General features: G+C 36.2%; 1 protein-coding gene across 5 annotated transcripts in view; it reads right to left on the bottom strand.

The window, feature by feature from the left end:
• ZMYND11 (zinc finger MYND-type containing 11) overlaps nt 1-22,104 on the bottom strand; it is a 107,928-nt gene that overhangs the window by 37,893 nt on the left and 47,931 nt on the right. For all 5 annotated transcript variants that reach the window (XM_057416529.1, XM_057416526.1, XM_057416530.1 and 2 more), the window contains one exon: nt 6,176-6,335. In XM_057416529.1, coding sequence (XP_057272512.1) covers nt 6,176-6,331 — 156 coding nt within the window. In that variant the 5' untranslated portion in view covers nt 6,332-6,335. The remainder of the gene's footprint in view (nt 1-6,175; nt 6,336-22,104) is intronic.

A 22,104-nucleotide genomic window follows, 5' to 3' on the forward strand; every position in this document is an offset into this window, starting at 1 on the left:
GTCTTTAATACAGCAAGAATTTCTTGTCCATAAGGTGGGATCTCAGAATTCTAATTTGCTTCTCAAGGACAAAATTATCTATGCTTTGATTCAGCAATCTAAAAATACTTGCTTTTCTGAACTTTGACAAATCCACAGCAGGATATTAGGCCAGTGAACACTAATGTTTGGGTCATTAATGAGCAGAATTCTACACTAGTGCACTTTGTGATAATAATTTGCAAGAAAAATCATATTTAGCACACAGTGGATTGATACCATGACAGTCTCTTTGCTAAATAAGCTCTGAATGATGGGACATTAGAGGATGGAAAAATAGAAGAGAAAGATTCAGAGAGTTCCAGAAGCTCATTTCCCTTGAGTGTTCTCATGTGAGCAGACTGCTGTGTGCCCTGACCCTCAAAGGGTTCTGATACTCTCCATCAGGTGTGGAATAAGAGATGGAAGCCAGTCTGAACTTTTCTCTACTATAGGATCATTCACTAACTCTTTGCATCAGTGAATCACCACCTGTAAAGAACACTGGTACTTTCACAATAATTTGGAATCTACCTGGAACATTCCAGTCTGGAAATCCTTGATTTGTTACAATATATGAGAAATAGTAACTATCATGGCCTGTGCTACATTTGGCTTCGGATCGGTGAACTCACACAGGACTTCAGATAAATGCAATACAGATGGATAAGACAAATGGAGAATTTTTTAAACACTGAAGGAGCTTTTTCTTCATTTGGTGTGACATATTTTTCCTCTTTGGCTTTCTAGTTGTAAGAGCTTTCACGATGAAGGCACTGGCTGCCACTATTGCTGTTTCATATTATCCTCCTGCTTCTAACTGAAATGAATGGGATGCACAGTAAAACCATTCCTCAATGTAGTTGGTTAGTAGCCTCTAGCTTGCTATCAACAACTATTAGCTGTGTAGCCTGGTTTTCGTTTGAAGTTTTCTGAAGTTGTGTGTTTGTTTAATTTAAAGTGCATATTATGTACAGAAAAGATTCAAATGCTCATAGCGACCGCTCTTAAGCTTTTGATAATTATATTTATGGGGACTCAAGATGACATAGCCAGTTTAAACAACAGCTTCTGGCTACCAATACTGACCTAGCATGGAAAAATCAATATAATTACAAAGCAATTAAGCATGGCAAGTAAGTAACCAAGCCTTTGCTTAATCTAAAGCAATTTAGATTAACACAAATGTAACGGCCAAAATACTCCTTTCTCATAGATTGATCCTAGCAAAATTGAACCTGCAATACACCAAATCACAACAATGACTGGGTATGAGCCTAAGGTCACCAGGGTTAACAAAATCACCTTCAAAACTCACAGTGCTGGCAGTGGGTTACAACAAAGGTTAAAATGATGGCAAAGAAGGCTGAGTGAAGAGATGGATTATTTAGGCAGCCTTTGGACTTTAAAGTATCTGGACTCTGAGCAAGCACCAGTATTTTCTAGATATATCAGAAAATGCCCAGTAATGAGTTAGCACATTATGACTAGATGTATGTATTGGGAAAAAGTACATTCTATTTCTAATGCTTTCTGAAAACAGGAAAGCAAGTAAACTGCCCCTCCAAACAGCACGCTCTCCACTGAGCTAAAACATCTTTACAGGTAAAAATTGAAGAGGCAGTAATTTAGATATGGAGAGGACCAAATGCATGGGAAAAGGACTGTAACTAAAACCCTAAGTCAGACTTAACTAGCCAGAAATGCTGCTGGCTCTTTCTATAAGCAATCAATTAAATGATCTGAAAATAGAACTCTGTAAAAGAGTAACTTCTTGAAAACATAATTACTTTGTATGTATCTTGTCACTGAAGAAATAGCTCAAAGTGCCTTAAGCATGGAAGCCTCACTCTTCACATCTCATTAGAGAATTGACCACCATGAACCAATTTTAAACCACAGAAGTGCTATGAGATACGTTGCATACCGATGCAAACAATGAACCCATGTTACTAACGTATCTCTGTTTTAGAAGAGCACAATATTGTCTGGCTTTATGAACACACATAAAATAAAATTATACATCCATAATGCCTCTCTCTGGGTCAGTGCAGTTTTATGACTTTAATCATGAGGAGAAGAATTAGCACATTAAATGCTCAAAATAGCTCCATGCACACTGTCTGTAGAAAAATCACAAAATATGTAAATAGAGTAAGACAAACTAACTCTAAGAACTGTATCTACCCCCCCCCCCCCATAAAACTACATAACATTGGTGCTTTGATTTCTTTCATTGGGATTAGACTTAGCACTGTTTTATACAGATAGAAGTACATAAAAACCATGACAAAACTGAAAATAGAAACAAGTAGGTAAGGAGATTCATGACTCTTTTCTTCAAGAACCACATTTCCCTTCTATTTTATCAACTTAATTGAAAACAACTTCATTGAAAACATAGTTAACATCATTGTTTTGCAATTTATTTTCTAAACATGAAAAGCAAGGAAATAATTTATGTTGATAATAATTAACACTTTCACATTCCACAAGTTCTGTGAGAAACAGAAATAAAGCTTTTAGAAAGAAAAGGTAAATTTCTGTTACCAGATTTCAGGACTTACATTTCCCTTACAAGGCCAGAAGCTGCAGAGATTTTGTTGAATTGCATAACAATGGCATCAACAAACAGTGAAAATTCACAATTTCTAACTAAAATCCTTGATAACAAGGGAAAATAATAGTTTCTCTCATTTATTTTGTGTCAAATGCATTAATCGTCTGCAAGATGAGAAAGCCTGTAAGATGAGAATACATTCTGAAAATGTGCAAAACATCTGTATAGATGGCAAATGAGAAAGCAAAATGAATACCTCACAAGACCCAGAGGTGTAATATTTGCACCAAAGTTCTTGCATATACACCAACCCTTAAATATCAGTTGGAATACAGTATGTTTGACAACTGACTCCGTATTTTAGATTTAGTAACTTCTATAAAAATATTTTTCCCAAATATATTTGAGAGAAAAATAAAACAATTTTATACTCTTTTAAATCTGATTATTCTTTTTCCCAGTTTTTCAAAGTTTTCATTTTCATATGAGCTGTCCCTCTTGGAAGGGCCTCCTGATGCCCTCAAACTATTTTGGTTTTGCACCTCAGCATGTTCTTTTCTATGATCTCTCTAAATATGTGAGATTTTTTCACCACAGCTTCAACACACTGTCAAACAATGATAGCAAAGTAACATCGTTTTTTTAACACATTCATCTGGAGGCTAAGAGTAACCCCAGCAGAGATCGTGTCCCTGCACAGCTCTATCATTACGTCAACCTATTGGACAGGACAAACGTTTGGAAACACATAAGTAAGCACCACAGATTACCTAATGAATCTTTTCCAAATAGAGCTGTGCTTTCATAATCTGTATATTTTCAGTTATTGCTATTATTTGACAGTCAGCAGTCATCATTAAAACCAGTACTTTCAGGCCACGTAGCGGCCTCTGGTCAGGCACCTAAATAAGTAACGGATACAAGGGCTCAATAGTTCTGCAGCCCAGGCCAATAATTTATTTACTGGAATATAGATTTAAAATGCTAGGATTTAGATCCAGATTTCTTGTAAAAAAAAGTAAAAAAACAATCAAGCAAACACTCAAATAAAAAAGTGGGGGGAGGGATGACAGCATGTGTCCCTTTGCTAACTTCTTTAAACAGCTAGTCCCTACTGACTTCCACTGTGGTGCCAGAAAACAGCTAAAATCCAAGGGCATTCTTCTTAATAGGTGGTGGAAGAGTTCACAAACCTTTCTGTTTCACATTATGAACTCAAGTTCCTATAGTACCAGTCAAACTGAGTTTGACAATTGGGTTAAAGCTCTGTCTGTAAGTGCTGAAGTTTGATGAGCCTGAAATCCCTGTTCCAACATTAAATAGCCCTATTTCATAGAGTTTTATCTCCTACAAGTGGACTTCCAGAAAGACGCTTGTGTGTTTGTCCTCACTGAAATGTAACTTGAGCTCGTGGTTCAACAGTCATTAGTACCAGATCTGAGCTGTACTGAATTACAAAGAAATACAAAATGCATCTTGATCAAGTGCAGACAAAGCATCCATAAAACTATTCAGGGTGTCCAATGTAGAGAACATACCAAACTTTATGGTTTTGTACCAGTTGTTGGAGAATGGAAAATATTTGATCTGATGTCAAGTGATGACAATGACACTTTATTACTCATTAAAATTTTTTGAATAAAAGAATAAAGAGAATGGCTTTATACCAAGTCAATGTGGTTTACTTCATCCTGCCTGCAGCATTTTGATTCAGTAACAGAATTGAGAAGTTGGAGGTTGGGTACTGTTGAAAACACAGCCTGAACCAGAAGCTGATTCCTATTTTTGCATAAACTGTTAAGTCAAGTGTGCACTGGTGTTCTGAACAACTGAGATGGCCATCAGACATATGGTCACAGCACAATGCATCAGTGATTAGCAGTCATGCTGAAAATACAGTCAATACTTCTAACCAAAGGGCTATTCATAACGTGACTTAAGCTTCATCTTCAGTCAAGTCAAAGACAGCTCTTTTCACTCTGAGATAAAATAACTGTGTCATTCTAATGACTCACAGGGATTTTACATGCTGGTTATCTTACAAGTTTTGTTAGACAAATGTTGCTAATAAGTAGCAGGAATATTTTTTGAATGACAATTTAAGAAATGGCTACTGTGAGGCATTTTGAGTCTTCTTTTTTTCCTCTCTTAGCAATAGAGGAAACAAACATACTGAACACTTGAGATAATTACAGATCTCAGATTTTATGTTATGTTGAGTACACACAGTTAACATCACCTCTAAACAGATAAAACTGACAGAAGAAATATCTAAAAGGGCTAAGCTGAAAATCTGAAATGTTTATTCCCAGGGAGTATAGTAAAAAGAAAGCTACAAACCCTTTAAAGGCTCTCTTGAGAGTTTCTAATGAAATTAGAGTGAGAATCTTAACAGTGACATAATGCACATTAAATACATATTTCAGTACTTTAAATTAGTGTAACTGGGATAATTTTAACTGTAGTGATATCTGTTACGGATACTGCTTGTTTCCACTTCTAATTCTCTCACTGTAAAACAAAAAATCTGCTGTTTCACTTTCAGGATCTTATTGATGGCTGCAATAATGCAATGAGTATTTTGGTGGTTTTCAGAATTTATCTTCCTGTAGAGTTCTTCTGTTTTTCCTCAAAATTTAAATTATTATCTGTGTCTGAGACAATGCTGTCCATTTTATGAGTATTTAAAGCAATTTATATTCCAAAACAACAGTTCCCAGTCTAAGTATTTTAAAGCTTTGCCAAACTCTTCTCTTTAATTACAAAAATGTGGTCTTGTAAATACAGAGACCAGGCTTATGAAAAAGGCAAAGCAATTGTGCAAGCTTTCTCCTAGTCTTCTCAGTTAACTTTGTGAGTGCATTCCGTCTCAGCTGTGGAGGGACAGAGAAAACATGGCTTTTTTCCCCTCACATAACTTTCAATCTGTTTAACGTGATTTACATATTTATTTTACACATCCAGTGGAGTAACATCTGGATGCCTGTAAGTAATTTGGTAAAAAAATCCTCCCTAACTGAATGTCCCAGTGTTCACAAGTATCTCTAAAGCACATCTTTTCATGCATGTTTGTAAACAAATAAACAACTTCTTGTTCCACTTTTGAAAGGGAAGAGTTCTTTGTTCCTCACATACAGATTAAAGCATGAATAATGAAAAATTCTTGTCTTGTGTGTTTTGGTCTTTTTCATTTGTGTTGAGGGTTTTTTTTTGTTTGGTTTTGGTTTGGGGGGGTTGGGGTTTTTTTTTGTTTTGTTCTTGTTTTAAAAGATACCATCTTTGGGTTTGAGTCTGAGGATTTCAAGTAATACCAATATTTACTACCTTCTTGTACAGCCATAGAAGAGAATACTACATAAAAGTAAGGGATTACTGAGCAAAGGACTTTGCCAGTGCTTCATAGCAGAAAACTCAGAATTCACAAAAAAAGAGCTTCTATGGAATAGAAAAGGTTAAAAAAAGTTTAAGAGTGCATTACTTCCCTCTTCACAAGCACCAACACAGCATCTATAAACAACTTAAAATAGAAATTAAAACAAGTTTTCATGCTAAGGTATCAGAAACTGTGATTTATTTTCTCAAAGACTTTATACTCACAATCTCATCTCCTGGCAACCAATATCCTTCTTGTTCAATACCAGCTTTTGACCCTTTACACCCCACCGTCAGGGTTTCAACAATAAGACCATCCTTGACTGCTAAACTCAGCTGACGTGTGGTTTCTTTTGGATGCATACCATGGACTCGAGACATATACCTGCACACAAAGCACAAAAGTCTTTCAGTGTTAAACTATAAAATGCGTCAGCAAAAAAAACACTCCTTTTCAAATTATTTATAGTAATACATAGTCTAAGTTTTAGGTTGTTTTTAAATCCTCAAAATTAATACAATTTCCCTTTTTATTCCAAGTAATTCTTTCTTCCCCTTGAAGTTATCATGTGGACATTAGATGCAATGTTCTACCAAAAGCATCTATTGCATACCAAAGCTAACATGCATGTTGCTTGGGCTTGTCTCTGCTAAAATTCCACATCCATTTGTGCTCCTAAAGAGACCTATTTAAATTAACTGAAGCTTGCATTTCTTGTAAACCTTGTAGAACTTCCCACAGTATACATACTACAGAATGAGTCTGGGGATGTCCCAGTGAAATCTACAGGATGCTAGTGAGTGCAACACATTTAAAAAAAATGTGAACTGTATGCATTGTATATGAAAACCCAACAGCTAGAGGACTAGTACAAAGTGGTTTTTCTCCTATTCTTCAAATACCCACAATAATCACACTATGATGACCTGCACCGGTGTGAATAAAACATATATAGCCTAAACTGTGTGTATACATGAGATTCAGTTGTGTAATGTTGACCCTTACCCAGTATAATTTACTTCTAGACCAATGCCAAACATTAACTGGGGGTTAACAATACAAAATGATCTTCCCTCAAATAGACGACCTCCCTGTTTTAAGATCATTACACTTCAGAATTTTTTTAGCAGAATTCCAGGAACGTATTCATGAGTCACTGCACATGGAGAAGTGAAAAGAGCTACAATCGCATGCAATCAGCAGATCAGTGAATTGACTCAGAACCAAATGTTTTGTGGACGTATTCTTCTAGTTACAGCTCTCTTACAGCACTAACTAAATTTTTCTCCCTTTTGGTTTCTCCAGGTACCCTTTCTTTACCCGTTTCCTGGGAGAGAAATCTGTAATTTGCCATTTTTAAGACAATGCTGTCAGCTATAGTACCCTCTATTCCATGCTCCATAATGAATTGCAGCAATTATGACTCTTTTATGACTGTCATCACAAATATCTTCACAAAAAATACAATTATTATCTGGAGCAAGCTTGACAAAAAGTTATATTAAAGCAGTAGCACTACATAAAAAAAAGATCAGTTTTGGTTGGGTTTTTGTTGTTCTTTTTTTTTGTTTGTTTTTTTTTGTTTGTTTTTTTTAGTAACATGGCTGACTGGAAATTTTAATGCTTTAGAAGTTAAAAAGGTACAATAAGGGATGAAGATCACTCCAGTGGTCAACCCTCCACACAGCCCTTCTCTGAAGATAAATGCCTTTCAAACTTCTTACTGTTATGGATGCATAAAAGTCTTTTCCAATCCTGCATTCTCTCTCAAGCTTTTTCTGGAACTGGGCTATGCTAATATAATCTTTTTGTTTTGCTCTAAAGGAAACTAAATGCATAAAATCACATAGTAAATTTCTGATTGAATAGAAGTCCGTATTTGTGTAGTAAATTATACAATAATCAGAACAACACAGGACATTTACAAATTTGTGCCTGATATCAGAGGCACTTTATGTACCTGCAGCATGTTTGCAGGATCGTGGGCTTTGGGAAGGTTTTTAGGGTAAAACTCTTTGAGGCAGATGCTACCATTTACTGTATTTTATGATGTCTATCACAACATGGTCCAAGTCTGGTTGGTTTGTGCATGCTACCACTGCAAAAAAAAAGTAAGTAATAATAAATGAAATTAACTGAGAAAGAACAAAATTTTGTGCAAGTCTGTGACATAATCTGATATAGATGAATCTTACGCTGGCTAACAAAAAGGACTGAGGGCCAAGCAATGACTCAGAAGATAGGCATGTTAGTTCAGTTCTGTATCATTCTATGTGGATGCTCATCTGCCCAACCTGATCACTCTCTGCTTCTGCAGAAACCAAAACTCAACAAGAGAACCTGTTGAAGTGATATTAAACCCTACGAATGGGTATTCCAAGTTCTCCAAATTCTAAGGAGGTTTTAAAAATGTAGAGACTCAAATGTATTACTTCACTTTCAGAGTGCAAGTGAACACCATTAGTTTGCTGAGGCATAAAATGCTGAAGCTTTAAAACTGCCTGAAACAGGTAAAACAACTCATTTGTTCATATACTCATGCTATATGTATTTCATGTGTGTGCGTGCATATGCACATAATTATGCAAACACAACTAGCTTTTAAAAATTATCTCTGTTACCATTTGCTAACTTTGTTGGGTTTTCAGCAAATTTCCATTTTAACTTTGTGCTAACAAACTCCCTGTCAGAGCCATAAGCATTCATGCCTACTGCAATTTCTTCAAGTCTTTGATAGATCTCAGAATACACAGCACAGGTACTAACTATCATTCTTCCCATTTTACTGACAGAAAAAAATCAGGCACTGAACAAGGAAGTAATTTCCCTACAGTATCACAGTAGGCTGCTATAGGTCTGAGAACAGAAATCTAGTATTAACCCAGTGCTGTAATCTTCAGTGCATCCTGCTGAAGAAACCATGAAACCATCACACCAAGGTTGCAGAAACATAGCCCAACAAAACTCTTGAATACAAGTTACATGTTTATTGATTATTTCTCACTCACATCTCTGAACAGAAAATACATATAATGCAAACCAAAAAGCCTTAAATCAGCTCTAATCAGCTGAGGTTTAATCTGCCTCTTTCAACTGTGGCAGGGTATGCACCAGTGAAAAGGAGCACAATGCTAAGAACTGCCCATTTCTCAAATCCAATTTGTTCTCAACCAGAGCAGAAGTGCTGCCACCAACTAAACTATCTCCTCATTTAATAATCATTTAATAATCTGGTAATGAATCCTCAGAGCTTTCTGAAGACTACTTTAGTCAAAGTTCAGACCGTGCATTCTGGAGATCCACAGTGTTTTCCATTTTAAAAAGAAATTGCTATCAGCTTTCATAGGAAAGCACATACATGCATCAAGAATATTTTTACTCTGAAGAGCAGAACTGCTGGTAGAAAAGTCTCCCCTCCCCCAAATTTTTACTCATATTAAAACCTGTGAATGGCTAGATACTTACAAAGACCAAAAAAACCACTGGCAGGGTCTGGATGAAATCCTGTCTTGCTTGTTTTCAGCCAGAAGGATGGCAGCTAAACTAAGAAGTGATGAAGGCACAGGATTTGAACCAGAAAAGATAGTGAAGTTCTTTAATAATGAAATGTCACAACATGTGAAAGATTCTGGAAACACAAAGTAAGCTAAACTCCAGCCTAGAAACAGAAAGCATGATGTTTGGAGTTCTAACTACCACGTTAGTCTCATTATTGGATCAGGGAAAACAATATTGAAACGTCTTTGCGCAGAAGTGACACTACTAATCCAGGGAGTGCAAGTCTTTTCCTGGCACTCCATGCACTGAAGCATCTGGTACCAAGTTAAAAAAATGAGAAAGAGAGAGCAATTCCCAATTGCTGTTTTCAACAAAAGCTGATTAGTCTTACCTTGGAAACAGGGAGTTGAAGCAACACGGGTTTGTTATGCTCCTGCCCAGTCCTCCCCATCAACAGACTGGGAAGTTTAATACAACCCCTATACTGCTATTATGTAGCCAGCCACAAGAAGTAAAGCAAATACACTCAGTTGGGCAAGAATAAGTTATGGAGACAAAGTAAAATCCCCTAAATCAACAAACCAGCCCGAATCAGAAAGGGGGCTAAACCAATGATTTCAAAATACAATTTAACTGTGCTAATCCCTACTACACAAAATCAGGGCCTGTCTGATGAAAAGAGTACATTTGGCCTGATAATCTGCATGCTAAATTCCAAATCTCACCCAATGAGGCTGACTGTCTGCAGGATACAGAAGCAACTGAACTGCTGCTCAATATTAAAGTTATTTACAGGTCAGTACTTTCTCCATTTATAAACTGGCAATGTAAACCTCCTTGACATTAGCATAGAAGAATCTACCAAATCTAGCACAATTGGTTTTGTAATCAACTTCCAAGAGCCTACTAAAGCATGTTTTCAGTTATTGCAACACTACTTGGAAAGCAAAGGATAAGAATCTCTATCGTGTAGGTTGTTCATTACCACCCTTAAACAAACGTCAGCACTGTCACACCATCAAATGTATATGTAAATGTGCTGACCTTCAGAAACAAGATACTACCAACAGAGTCAGATAAATGCACATGTTCACATGGGTAATGTATGTGCACATCTGTCCCACAGCAAAAGAAAAAAAATTAGAGAACAACAGGTGATCGTCACAGAATCACCAAATGGTTTGGTTTGGAAGGGACATTCAGATCATTTAGTTCCAATCATCCTGCCACAGACAGGGACACCTTCCACTACATCGGATTGCTCAAGGCTCTGTCCAGCCTAGCCTTGAACACTTCCAGGGATGAGCCATCTACAACTTCTCTGGGCAAGTTGTTCCACTATCGCATCACCTTCATAGTGAACAATCATTCACAGATTTATAGACTGGACATGTGTGTATGCTCATCTGTCTTTATTACATGAAATACTAGTCACAAAAATATGAAACAATTTTAAACCTACTTGGGACTGCAAATGCACGGTAGTCAGGTCTTTTCACATTTAGCAGCAATAAAATATCATCATATTCTTCTGTTTATATACATTATTCTTGTTACCCATCCTAAAACCTTGAAAATTCTCAAGACACCAGAGGGACAGCCCAAGGGGTCAGCACAGCTGGAAGTGAGGACTCAAGCAGCTCTCACAGGCTTCACAGCATCCAGGAGCCACACAGCCATCTGCTGCATACCCCACCTGAGCCATGTTGCAATGACAGGGGAGGAATGATATGCAAGCAAACCTGGTACATACCCTGCTAGAGTTTCTCTCCTTCACAGTAACAAACTATGGAAGCTCCTGTAACTCATACCACTACTCACAACTGGATCTTGGCCTCTCCCTTTGCTAAACAAAACTGGACCACAGGAGTACCCTAATTCACCTCTAAACTGGTTGCCTGCCCAATATACAGGAGACATTACAGAAGCAAGGATGTCTGTCAGCAGATGAGCAATTCACACCTAAAACTTCAAAAGTATTTCCCCAAACCAGCCAGTGTTCAGCATGTCTTTCTATTCAAAACCTAGGTCTAATACATATGCTTCATAAGATACCTTAAAACTCAAGAAAATGGTTTGTTTTCGTCTCAGGGGTGTGGAGGAAGCAGACTCTAAAGCTGCAGTCACCATGGGAGCAAAACAGATACACAAGTAGCTGGCACTTACAGGGGATCAGATGGTGAACTTTTTGCCTACAGCTGTCGCATAGCTCACAACTCCTGCTTGGTGCTGCGCAAGACACAACACAAAGTCAAACCCTGTCCCAAAGAGCTTAATATATATAGCTACAAAATAATGCATGTAAAGAGATAAGTATGCTCCAAGAGAGTCCTCCTGAAGGCAACAGTGGTCTCATGAGATGCAGCAAATAGTTTACATGGGAGCAGTTGCGCTATCTCCCAAAAAACCACAGCTGGCCAAGGAAGGAAGTAAGGTTACTTAAGGTGGAAAATTGACACAGGTATTAAAAAAACAAACAAAACAACAACAACAAAAAAAAAAAAAACAACAACAACAACAAAAAAAAACAAACAGTTTTTCTGGACTCATAAGGAATTGCATTTTCAACTACCTGAACTCATCAAAGGGAAAATACTGACAAAAATGCTACAACAAGCATCTCTGTAAAATATTAAAGTAATATACATACAGGAAATAGCTGCCTTATATAAAGTACAACAGTGTGACAAGTGTAGGTAGATGCTAATTTTAGTGGCAAACACTGTAATCTTGGTCTGATCAATTATCTCTATCTGTGCTGGATGCCTCCACCCTTCACAATATGAAGGGAAGTAGCAGTCTGCTGGCAGCAACAGACTATCTGCTAAGCAACTCATCCAGGGAGAAACAGCAGTCTTAAGATTCCCTTGTACACCTAACCCATCTCACATCTGAGATCTGATAAAATATAGCAGATCCCATTAAGCATAGCTGAAAGACTGCCATTAATTTTAAATGTTACCTACAGGTATATAAAAATGTCCTAGATTCAGGGACAGACCTTGAGGAGTGATACATAAAATGGAAGGAAAGCAGCCAAAAATCTGAGTTTTATACTGTCTTCCTACCTCTGGTGAGAAATGATGCCTTTTGCTTTAGATTCAGGGTATGACAGCAGTTTTATACAAGGCCCACACACTTCTTTTAAGACATATTTTAATTTGCAAAGAACAGATCACTTGGTTATACTGAAAGTAAAAATGGAAGATGGCTGCCATTTTTCTTTCTTTCTCTTCTTTTTTTTTTTAAACAAATACAGCTACATGGCATAAGAATTTAAAACACCCAGTTTAAAATCTCAGGAATCCACTAGCTATACTTGCGGAGAGCCAGGTGAAGATTTGTGCTCACTGTTGTATCTCAAGGTCTCAACTCTGCAGCTTATTGTGTATGCTCCATACACATGTAGCACTTTGGTACAAATCAGCTTTCATGAAATATGGACTAAACATTATGGATATTTGTATTTCAAAACAATATATTTGAATTATATATTCCTGCTTGCCTGAAACTGGAAGCTGGTCTGAGAGCCGAAGACAATACAGACACACAGAGAAGAGCTATTTGCAATGGGGATGTACCAGCACACTTTTGTTTTCTAAGACACTTTTTGGTACGTTCACAGTTTCTGAAGTTTTGATTATGATTATGATCTGTCTTATGTTTCTTTTGCTGCTGCTAAAACAAAGCTAAGGAGCAATCTAAAGCATTGTTTGTACATGGATACTCCAAGCACCACACGGTTTCCTTTAATGTCAATGTCACCTGGGTTATTTCTGTCAAAACTACAATAATTTTAACTCAGGTAATTCCTTGTTTCAGTAATTTAAATCCTCACCCATACAACTTCACCATACAATTAAGATTGTGTAACCCACCAATATGACCATGAAAAGCAAGTAATTAAGGTACCAAGCTATTCAATCCTTATCTACAAAAATCTCTCTTTCAGAACTACTACCACCTTCTTAAGGGGTAGCTTACCTAAAATAGGGCTCTGTTTCTGTTTTTCCAGCCCAAAAAGCTGTTTGTGATACTGCTAGTAATGCACATGGATGTGCACAGAGTACTGCTGGCAAACAGGAGCACTAATCATTCAGGGGCATTGCATGCATATGCACAATTGCTTGTATATACAGACTCACTGTTCCATCCAGCACTTTTCTATGGAAGTAGAAGAGACAAGTAATACATGACTCAGAATATAATGCTCCAGCTAATCACAGAATCGTGTAATAGTTAGTGTTAGAGTACCTTGCACAAATATTTGTTCAGTTCATATTGATCATCTGAATCCAAAGCATGCTTAAAAAATATACATGGTTCAGTTTTTTTAGATTTTGTATCTAATTTCATTTCCATTCTTATCTGGGTTAAAGGTAACAAAAACTTTTAATACCTTTTTTTTTTTTTCGTCAGATTCATTTTAGCTTGGCTATGTTTCAAAATCATCACAGTGTCACACAAATGTTCACTTTATTACCAGCTAGGAAACAGCACATCAGAACAGGCTGGAAAAGCCATCAGGGCAGGGCTGCTACTTTGGGTGCTGATATTGTTTACATGAATGGGAATATGAAACCACAGCCTGAAATAGATGGCATGAGTAGTGCTTTGGAGATCATTCTTTCTCCACCGATTACACAGAAAGCCTTAATGAGCACTTCAGGTCCCCTGTTAAATTGCCATGTCACACTCATTTTTACCTTTTACTTGCAATAGAAAGCCACATTTATTTACAGAAAAAAAAAAAAACAAACAAAAAAACAACCAGACATTAGCTGTAACTTTCACTTTCCAATATTATAAAGATGTTACAATTCGAGCAAAAATCAGCGCTGGTTGTGACAAAAAAATAAATTGGTTTACTTTTAGTATTTAGAAATAAAGATAGTCTGTTACTTTTTTTTTTGTAAAACGACACAACTTCAACACAAATATTAATAGAATTATGGAGTACATAAGAATATTCATTCAAATGAAAATGGGGATGGTTATTTTCAAGTCAGTTACACTTCCACCACTTTCCTTCTCAATTTATGCTGGAGTTCATAGTTTGCATGTATTATCTAAGAAAGTATTAAACATTGAATATTACAGTTTTTATAGTAATGAGTTTGCACTCATTAACAAACATCAAACAAGGAATATGGCTGTTAATAACCATGTGTTTGTGCTGTTAGTGTGAATCATTCTATTTACCAGTCATACTCATGCTCAGCCCAGAGATAACTTTGCCTACTGAATCAATGAAGAACATTGACCTCTAAGATAAAAAAACCTGCCTTACTAGCAATACCATACAACAACATACTAAAGAGAATAATTGTTAGAGAAGGAAAATTGATCAAACAAAATTTGTTTGAACACCTATTTATTAGAGCATCTACTTTTCAGAGCACCGCTTATTTTTTTCAGAATGAAGTGCAGGAACTAGATGTGCGTGGTGTTAATACAAGCAAATACACAAGAAATTTAGCCTCACCACCAGATCTAGTCCTCATCAAAATGTTCTTTTATGCTAAACCCCTACAGGCTGACTCTGCAGTTGCACAGCACCCTTTCATTCCATGTAGTCTCATCAAGGAGGAAAAAAGAAGTGGCAGAGCTGGAGGAATCTCTGTCAGTACCACGGTGAAGTTTTCTACACTAGGCAATAAATTAGTCTTATGGCAGCCAGCACTAGAAACAGACCCAGCAATTCAGGTATGAATATTCTTTATCACATAGTGGGAAAGTGGCTCAACCAATTTGAAGGAACAATTATCCCTAACAAATCACAAACAACACTTAATATAGCTGGACTTCTTTTATGTATTCCTTTAACCAGTTAAATTAATGTGCTTAAACAGAAGTGTTAACACGAATCAAAAACATTATTTATAGCAATGAAAGAGGAGAAGAAGTAATTATTAATATGCATTATAAACACAGGATGACACTTTAACAAAATCTACAAATTCAGAAATTTTAATTCTACTACTGCTCAGAACATGTGCAGCTAGATTCTTTATAGCCTTTTTCCAGCGAAAGTTTACAGCCTTTTCCTGCCATCCCTGCTTCTGCCATCCTTAGTCAAGAATATCTAAAAGCAGCTCTTAAAATGGACCAGTAATACCAGTAATATTAAAGTTACATGATATCCAAAACAAAAAATCACACTAGACTATGTTGCGCAAGGCTCTGTCCAACCTGGCCTTGAACACTGCCAGGGATGGAGCATTCAACACTTCTTTGGGCACCTGTTCCAGTGCCTCACCACCCTCACAAAAAAAGAACTTCTTCCTTAGGTTAGATAAACTTCCTTCTTAAGTTAGATAAACCTAAACTTCTCCTGCTTAAGTTTTAACCCAATTTCCCTTGTCCTACTACTACAGTCCCTGACAGAGTCCCTCTCCAGCATCCTTGTAGGCCAGATAAGCAAACAGATAAAACCCTTATGACAAGCTATAGCTGTCTACAAGTAACACAGGTGAAATTTAATGAACATACGCCACTGTGAACATTCCCTGTGCAATCAATGAAAATCTGTTATTTCTTCTTAAGTATTATGTAGCTTAGCTCCTTGTTTCTCTTCAACTTTTTTTGTGAATATGGATGCTAAAAGTCCTTATTAGCTTGCTGAATATTACCTCGCTGGTTAGTCTCAGTACAAATATACAAGCAAAACTGTGCACTGGTTATGATGCAAAAGCTGGTGAGATTCTCTGTACTTTCCTGCTTATATGCAGTTTTCAGAGCTCTTCTTATAACTTTTTAGTGTATATCTGAACTTTTGAGAATGTCCAAAAATTTCAGCCTGAATGCACCATTTAACTTCTCTGTGAAGCCATCAGTACAAAAAAATAATATATCAAACAAGTCAAACATTTTGATGCCCATCTTTTTTCTATGCAAGATATTGATATGCTTGTAACTGACACGCACAGATAATGCAGGATTTTTATACATGACCAAAATAATACTTTTACTAAAAATTTTGTCATTAGGGAGTCAAATTCTCAATTTTAGATAGCTTTTTTTAGTAAATTTTTTTTTTTTTAACGAAATCTATGAAAAAATTGCTGAAAAAGCAGAGAAGGTATATTTTCCCCAGGATAATCTACGACTAAGGATTTACAAGCTTTAAAACTCTAGACTTAGTTCGTTGTCTTGGTTTACTGTAAAAATTATGTTATGAGAACAGAAAAAGAAACACTGGTCTGGGGCTAAAAGAAGCAACTGAAGTTTAACGTGAAAAAGAAAGAAAATGTAAAACAAATGGGAAACTGACTTAGTGGTCAGACAGAAAGAAGTGCACCGTCCTTGATTATAACAGAAAACACATGAAGAGATACTTAAAACTGAGAATTTTCTATCCTATCATCAGCTGGTGATGTGTTTCTGTTTGTTTTCTGTAATGCACAGATCTATAATCAAGCCAAACCCACACAAACTGAACTCAGTTTTCTCAGAGATGAACACCAATAGACAGGCTGCCACTAAAGGCAGCTACTGGTCTGCTGAGGAAGCAGTATCATCCTAGTTTTTGTAGGACCTTCCACTCCACATTTTTGCCTACCCTTGCATAATTACGAACTGCTATTACACTGCATGGCATGGAGAAAAATTCACTGTACTGTCCTTCCTTATCCTTTCCCAACTGGTAAAATGTGACTTTCCTGAGCACCTTATTCAATACTGACCTGTTCCACAACACAACTAACCACGGTTTGACTAATATGTCCCACATTTTGAAGAGTTCAGTTTAATGTTTTGCATGCTCACATTTAAATCATACAGGAGGATGATATAAAGATGCGGAAAAGGAGCCAATTAACACTGGTTAAAGCAACCACTGCATGCTTCTGCATGCCAGTAGCATGTTTCACTTTGAACAACTGCTTTCAGATAAGCCTACTCTCTGGTAGCAAAGACGGGTACTTTAAGGGAATGGCTTGACAAAGAATAAGAAACCAACAGAGCAGAAAAATATTTCTAAGCTTTCATGTCAGTCAAAAAAGTACCAGGTGCTACAATACTTCTGCTCATGTAAAGTTAAACAATAGGATTACCTAGTTATAAATCCAGAGTCATCTGCTTTCCCAGTCATTCTTATGGCTTACTATTTTTTTTTAATACATGAGTATTTAGTTGCAACATGCACAATACTAGAAAGATTTACATTTTCATCAAAGGTACTATAAATAGTGACGGACTTCTTCTAACAAGTTTCTGAGCTTTGAATAAGCAATACTGTAAAAATCGTGTTCTTTCTCATTTTTTTTTCTTCCTACTGCATTGCATATTCTTATTTATAGACTTGTGTGATTATTCCCTACCCGTTCAAATTGCTCATTTTCTTATTTATACTCTCTTATGATTATTCTCTACCTGTTCAAATTGCTCATTCTCATCTTTGCTTTAATCAGTGCTTCTAGAAATTGTTTTTTGTTAAAGAAGACAGCCAAGGAAGAGAACAGCAAAAGAACTAAGGCAACAAATCCAGATTTATGGATGGAAAAGGCCCTTAACTTTAACTAGTCTCACAGACTGACTGGAGAAATTTCACAGTGGTATTTGGAGAAGAACCCAAATATCCCCCTCCCAGGACTAAATGTCAAACTGAGAGGGTCACATACTCAACCTACAATTGCTAGCGACTCAACCTCAACTGGGGGACCAGAAAATCTCATCATTCTACAGAAATCTTTCATGCTGAGTAATTCTTTTCTGGCATGCTATCCCATCAATGCTGATTAACGTCAGTCCACACAAAGCTAACAAGGGACTGACAGAGTCTACTCTATATGGGCTTGGGATCTGCTCATTTCTCTTAGATGTTCTGGCTGAGCTGCATTTACATTAAATTAGAATACAACAAAAAAGAGTCCACAGAATAAATAAAGGAAAAATGGTTATGACCATTTAGGGACCTAGTATTGCACCATCCTATTTGAATGCCAATTAAAAAAGATGAGAGTCTTTGTGTTTATGAAAGAAATGTCATTTTATCACCAGTGTTGTAAAACAGCTTTCTGACTGATGAAACTCAGTTTCAGCTTTGCTTTATTTAAAAATAACACAAATTCTCCAGTTACAGGATATCAGTTTTATCTTAGGTTTCATCTTTCCATTAGCTTCATTTGCCCAAAAGCTGGGCTACCTCTACCCTGTGGACTATGGTCACTCCTGGTTTCACTCCCAAACTAACTCATCTCTCAGGCTCCAATCTGGAGAAAGCCAGTTTGTTCCTCTTGGGAAAAAGGCAAAGCACAGGCAAGAGGTTAGCTTGCTCCTGATAGAGAGCATGGATGTAAACCATGCCAAGATTGGCACCTTCTGCCAAGAGCACTCCAACACTACTCCAGCATGCTATGTGCCCTCAGAGGCCTTCACATCATGCCCGATGGCAAACTATCATGCCTCCAGCTTCATGTTTCCAGAATAGCACTGCTGTGGGCTGTATTACTTTTGGCGCTTAAGACAGAAGAACCACACACACACACACAACAAAGAGTGTGTCAGGGCCAAAGAAAAATACCATGAGCCAAAGGCAATGCTGTGTGCTCACAGCGTATCTGCTCCAGATGGTAACAGGGCCTTCATTCCCTGTCACAATACACAAAAACAGTATAGACTTTTGTAAGAGACAGAGAGAGAAGCCAATTAACTAAATAAATCTGAAATACATCAAAGGGAGAGAGAAAAAAATACAAGGAAGGAAGTATGGAAGAAAATAATTATGTTTTGGTTCTTCACATTAGTCTTCGTGAAATAGTTTAGAAACCAGAATAATTATCTGTTTACAGTGACAAAATCTTGAAGTAGTCAGTAATAGTTCAAGAACACTGTATTTACCAATTTACTATTTCAATAACATTAAATGAACTCTGAACTAATCATAAGGATCACAAAATGTTCATAAATTGCTACTGAGGAAACCCAATACCTTGTGAGAAAAAGTGTAAATATTTAATTAATAGTTAATTAACTCTTTGGAGTCAAATTACCTGTAAAGGAATTATAAAGGAAACACTGTGAAAGAAACTGGAAGACTGGAGCAGCCAAAGAGAGAGAACTTTAAAAACATGTCTGTGCAGAAATACCAATCTGCTGTGCAACTGAATGTCAATAATTTATCCTACTCATTTAAATATGCATGTCTTCTTTCCAGTGTATTTTAAGCCATTTCATTCCATAGAATCTAATTCTGAGGTTTCCCCAAATCCAAAACAGATGGAAGATAATGAGGAAAAAACAGAAAGTCAAAGCATAATTATGTTTTTTAGCAGGCTTTTAGGGATGAACAATTTGTCAAGCTATGCTCCTGATAAAGAATTCACAAGATATGGGAAGCCATTTCTCCACTGGTGTTTACAGCATAACTAATACCAATAATAATCATCTAAATAATTGACATAGTAGGGTCAAATTATCCCAACATTAACTCTGGACAAAAAAATAAGGCCTATTTCTTGATAAACACCTCTTGGAATTATCATTTAGTTATTAAATGATTTGGTAGTGTAGAAATGTTAGATATTACTACTAATTAGATTTTAAATCAGTATAATTCATTGATTTGAGATACACTATGATAATATAAGCCAAGTGAGAATATTTCTTTTGCATACCTTTACAGAGGTACTACCACTGCCTTCAAATGAGCTTTTCCATTAAATAAAAATGCTTTGAACACAATGAAGCCTATGTACAAACACAGGAACACATGTATTTTTAAAGATCTATATTAGGTCTTTATATCTGTATAAAGATATATATATCTATAAGAGATATAAAATACATATATAAGATATATTTCTTTATATTTCTATGTATTTCTTTCTATATTTTATATATCTTATAGATATATATATAAAGCTATTTATTTTTAAAGATCTTTTCAAATAGCAGTTTGCACTTTTAGTACTAATTCCTTTAAATTCACGACACTTTTACTTCTTGTTAGTATTGGGTTTCAGTCCTTCTAGTTTTCAAGCTACTGAAGAATGCATGCAGTGTGGTCTCTTCCCCACCAATGGTTTAAGTATTTATGTAATACTTCAATTAACAGTGTAACATTCTTGCCATTTTTCCACACACACATTTTTAATTCCTTCAAAAATGGACACCTTTCTTGTGTTTCTTAATAATACTCTGCATGCAATGAATTTTCTAAAATCATTGCCAAAAGTTCAGTAATCTTACTAACTAATTTCTGAAAGGCTTTAACTCGTGTATTTAAATTTTCCAAGTGACTGTTTCCTCAATGTAAGACAGTTTTCAATCACTTCTAATCATATATTTTTCTATTCTTGCTTATCCCCCTCATCAATTTTAAAAGCAAGGCATACTTGATTTAGTCTACTTTTAATTAAAGGGCCTTTTTCCTTATACGTTTTTCCTGATAATACTAGAAGTAACTTCTAGTGCTCTTGGCTTCTCCTACACTATCCTCCTACTCTTATGTTCTATACAGAAAATGCGTGGCTAGTTCTATAGATTTTTCTTGCGTACTTTCCGCTGCCAGCATCTTCTGGAAGTCTTGCTTTCCCTGATATTTTTTAATAATTAGACATAAAGTCCATAGGTTTCATTTTACATATTTTTAATGTGTTATACGATTTTTTCTTTTTTTTTTTTGCATATTGAGTTGAAACAGTTTATAATCTAAAAACAACAAATCCTCTTTTGATATTTTCAACATTTCTTCCCTGGTGATAGAAAATAAATGCTGCCTGATATGTACAGTGGCTTCTACTCAGCACAAGAAGACTAAGAAAAGCAAGAAGTAAACAAAATAAACAGGAATATATTAAGAAATGGGAGACAGCCATTCTGTGCTGCCAGTCAGGAGAAAAGCCAACAAAGAGGTTTGCCTAAAAGTAGCAAACCACCTGATGAAGAAAGCAGCAGTACAGTTTCTGCTATGAAGGTGTCTGGACCAACAGGTCACAAAATATACAGGACAATCTGTCTCTAGCAACAAATGAACCTTCAAACTACAGCAAAAAGAAAATAAAATACAAATTCAAATGATGAGTCATCTTTTCAACTAGTGAAGTCCTCCGAAAGTACACATTTGTCATCCACTATATGACACGGTAGGATGACTGTCGCTTACCTTAAACATGTATTTATAAAGAAAGATTATCTTGCTGTTTTGCTGTATCCTTACTCAGAAATAAGACATGCTTCCATAAATTTCACTGTCATTATTACTTGTGAATACTTGTAATACGCAAGGCCACTCTTTCAGTCAAACCCAAGAGGTTGTAACACTTAAAAAAAAAGTTACTAATCCAAGTATGAGAATCCTCTCTTTAAGTCCAACTATCTACATATGCTCATAATTTTCACTTTTGACCTCTGTTAGATTTTGATCTTTCTTATTATTCATACATTTGCCTATGTGCCCAGACACTGATTGACCTTTTAAGGAACTGCAGCTGTATTTGACCAAATGATCTTTGAGCCACTAAGAAAGAATAGTCAGCTGCTCAGTTTTCATCAGAAAAGATCTGATGCCCTGCTAATTTCAGAACTTTATTTTGAATATTACGCAATATGCATACTCATTTGCTAAATCATCTGTATTTCTTCATCAATGATTAGTATCATAAAGCAACTGAAAAGTCTTTATCTTTTCCTTGCCAAAAGTTCACTCCTTTAA

The sequence above is a fragment of the Pezoporus wallicus genome, unplaced genomic scaffold (genome assembly GCF_028554395.1).
Source record: "Pezoporus wallicus isolate ANWC-B61680 ecotype Strahan unplaced genomic scaffold, APGP_CSIRO_Pwel_v1 contig_3847, whole genome shotgun sequence".
NCBI classification, from domain to species: Eukaryota; Metazoa; Chordata; class Aves; order Psittaciformes; family Psittacidae; genus Pezoporus; species Pezoporus wallicus.